Raw genomic sequence first — 1,478 nt, forward strand, 5'->3', positions numbered from 1 at the left:
TTCTTCGACTTTCCCTTGCAAGATTTAACACCAGGTGGACGAGTCATTGGTTCGGAGTTTGAAGACTGTCCAGAGCCATCCCCAACCTTTCTTCTTTTAGCCGTGCCAGTCCGGTTAGTAGTAGAAGGTGAACACCATTTCTGATCATGTCTTAGCTCTCGCCAAGCGTGCTCCAATGTGAACTTCAAATTGTAATCATTATAATATATATCGTTTGCTAGCTTCATAACATCATTCTCATTTTGGCCACTTGATTTTTCCTTTGTCGCAGCCTCATAGCATCCAACAAACTTGCACACTATATCATTTATCTTTCCCCACCTCTACTTACAATGACTGACTTCTCTCCTTTGTCGTGCATCCTTCAGATTTTCATTGAAATAATCTGCAATTCGTTTCCAAAAAGATGCACGTTTTTGCTCATTACTGACTATGGGATCCTTGCTCGTGTTTAGCCATGCACTAATGAGAAGAATATCATCTGCTGGTGCCCATTTATTTCTTGATCTACGGTCTTCATGTTGTGCATCTGAACATTGAGTGCTAAACGCCGGAACTTGTGATTCACCAAGTTCAATATTTGGTGAATCAATATCATAAGGATTGGTGTGGGTTTCTCCTTGACTATTTAACAGGTCCATGAAACCAGGAGGGTGGCTAAATGGATTCATGGTATCGTGGCCGGTTGGAGTATTTGTTTTTGAGTAAATATTGGGAGTGTAATCGTTCTTTATTACTGACATGATATATGTGGACTGTGTGTATGTGGTTTGGAATCCAGTTGTTAACCAATGGAACCAAAAGTTTTTAAGTAACTAAACTGGTTTGCAAACAAGTATTTTAAAGTTGTGCTATATGGTTTACAATTACAAGTTTACAACTATCTATCTATTAAGGGGGAAGTTGAAACCGGCAGGTCTATGATTTTATACTAATCAATATGGCTAACAATATAAACTTGTCAAATCACTCGGTTACACATAGTAACTAAACTCAAAGAGATAATCCAATATCAAAGAGAAAAAAAAAACTCAAAGTACCTTTTATTCCAAATAAAGCATTACTTAATTGATTTTAACATTTAACTCTTTACAAAGTTCACTTTGCATATGGAGAGACATACATTTGTCTCGTTTCTCCTACCCAAAAAAAATGTTCACTTTGCATGTACCAGAAGAAAGGAAAAGAGATTTAGGAAGTGATTAGAACAAAAATATACGATAGTGGTCTGACCGGTTCTTACATTAAAAGGAAGTAAACCGGTACTCTTCCGGTTTAATTCCATCAAGTGGTGAAGTTATATTAACCTGGTCTAAACTAATCCAACTGAGCTTCCCGATATACTCTCCCATGATATCTCCGACAACGTATGATATTCCGGAAGAGGCAACCACAATAGACGTATAATAAACCGCAGATTTGAGATAAGCTTTAATCGATTCACGTGAGTTTGGCGGTTTTCGGACATAGACCTTGAT

General features: G+C 37.5%; 1 protein-coding gene across 1 annotated transcript in view; it reads right to left on the minus strand.

The window, feature by feature from the left end:
* LOC104706735 (membrane protein of ER body 2-like) overlaps nt 1,048–1,478 on the minus strand; it is a 4,347-nt gene continuing 3,916 nt past the window's right edge. Inside the window, exon 7 of the mRNA XM_010422949.1 lies at nt 1,048–1,472. Within this exon, the coding sequence (XP_010421251.1) occupies nt 1,245–1,472 (228 nt within the window). The 3' untranslated portion in view covers nt 1,048–1,244. The remainder of the gene's footprint in view (nt 1,473–1,478) is intronic.

Source organism: Camelina sativa, chromosome 8, assembly GCF_000633955.1.
Source record: "Camelina sativa cultivar DH55 chromosome 8, Cs, whole genome shotgun sequence".
NCBI lineage: Eukaryota > Viridiplantae > Streptophyta > Magnoliopsida > Brassicales > Brassicaceae > Camelina > Camelina sativa.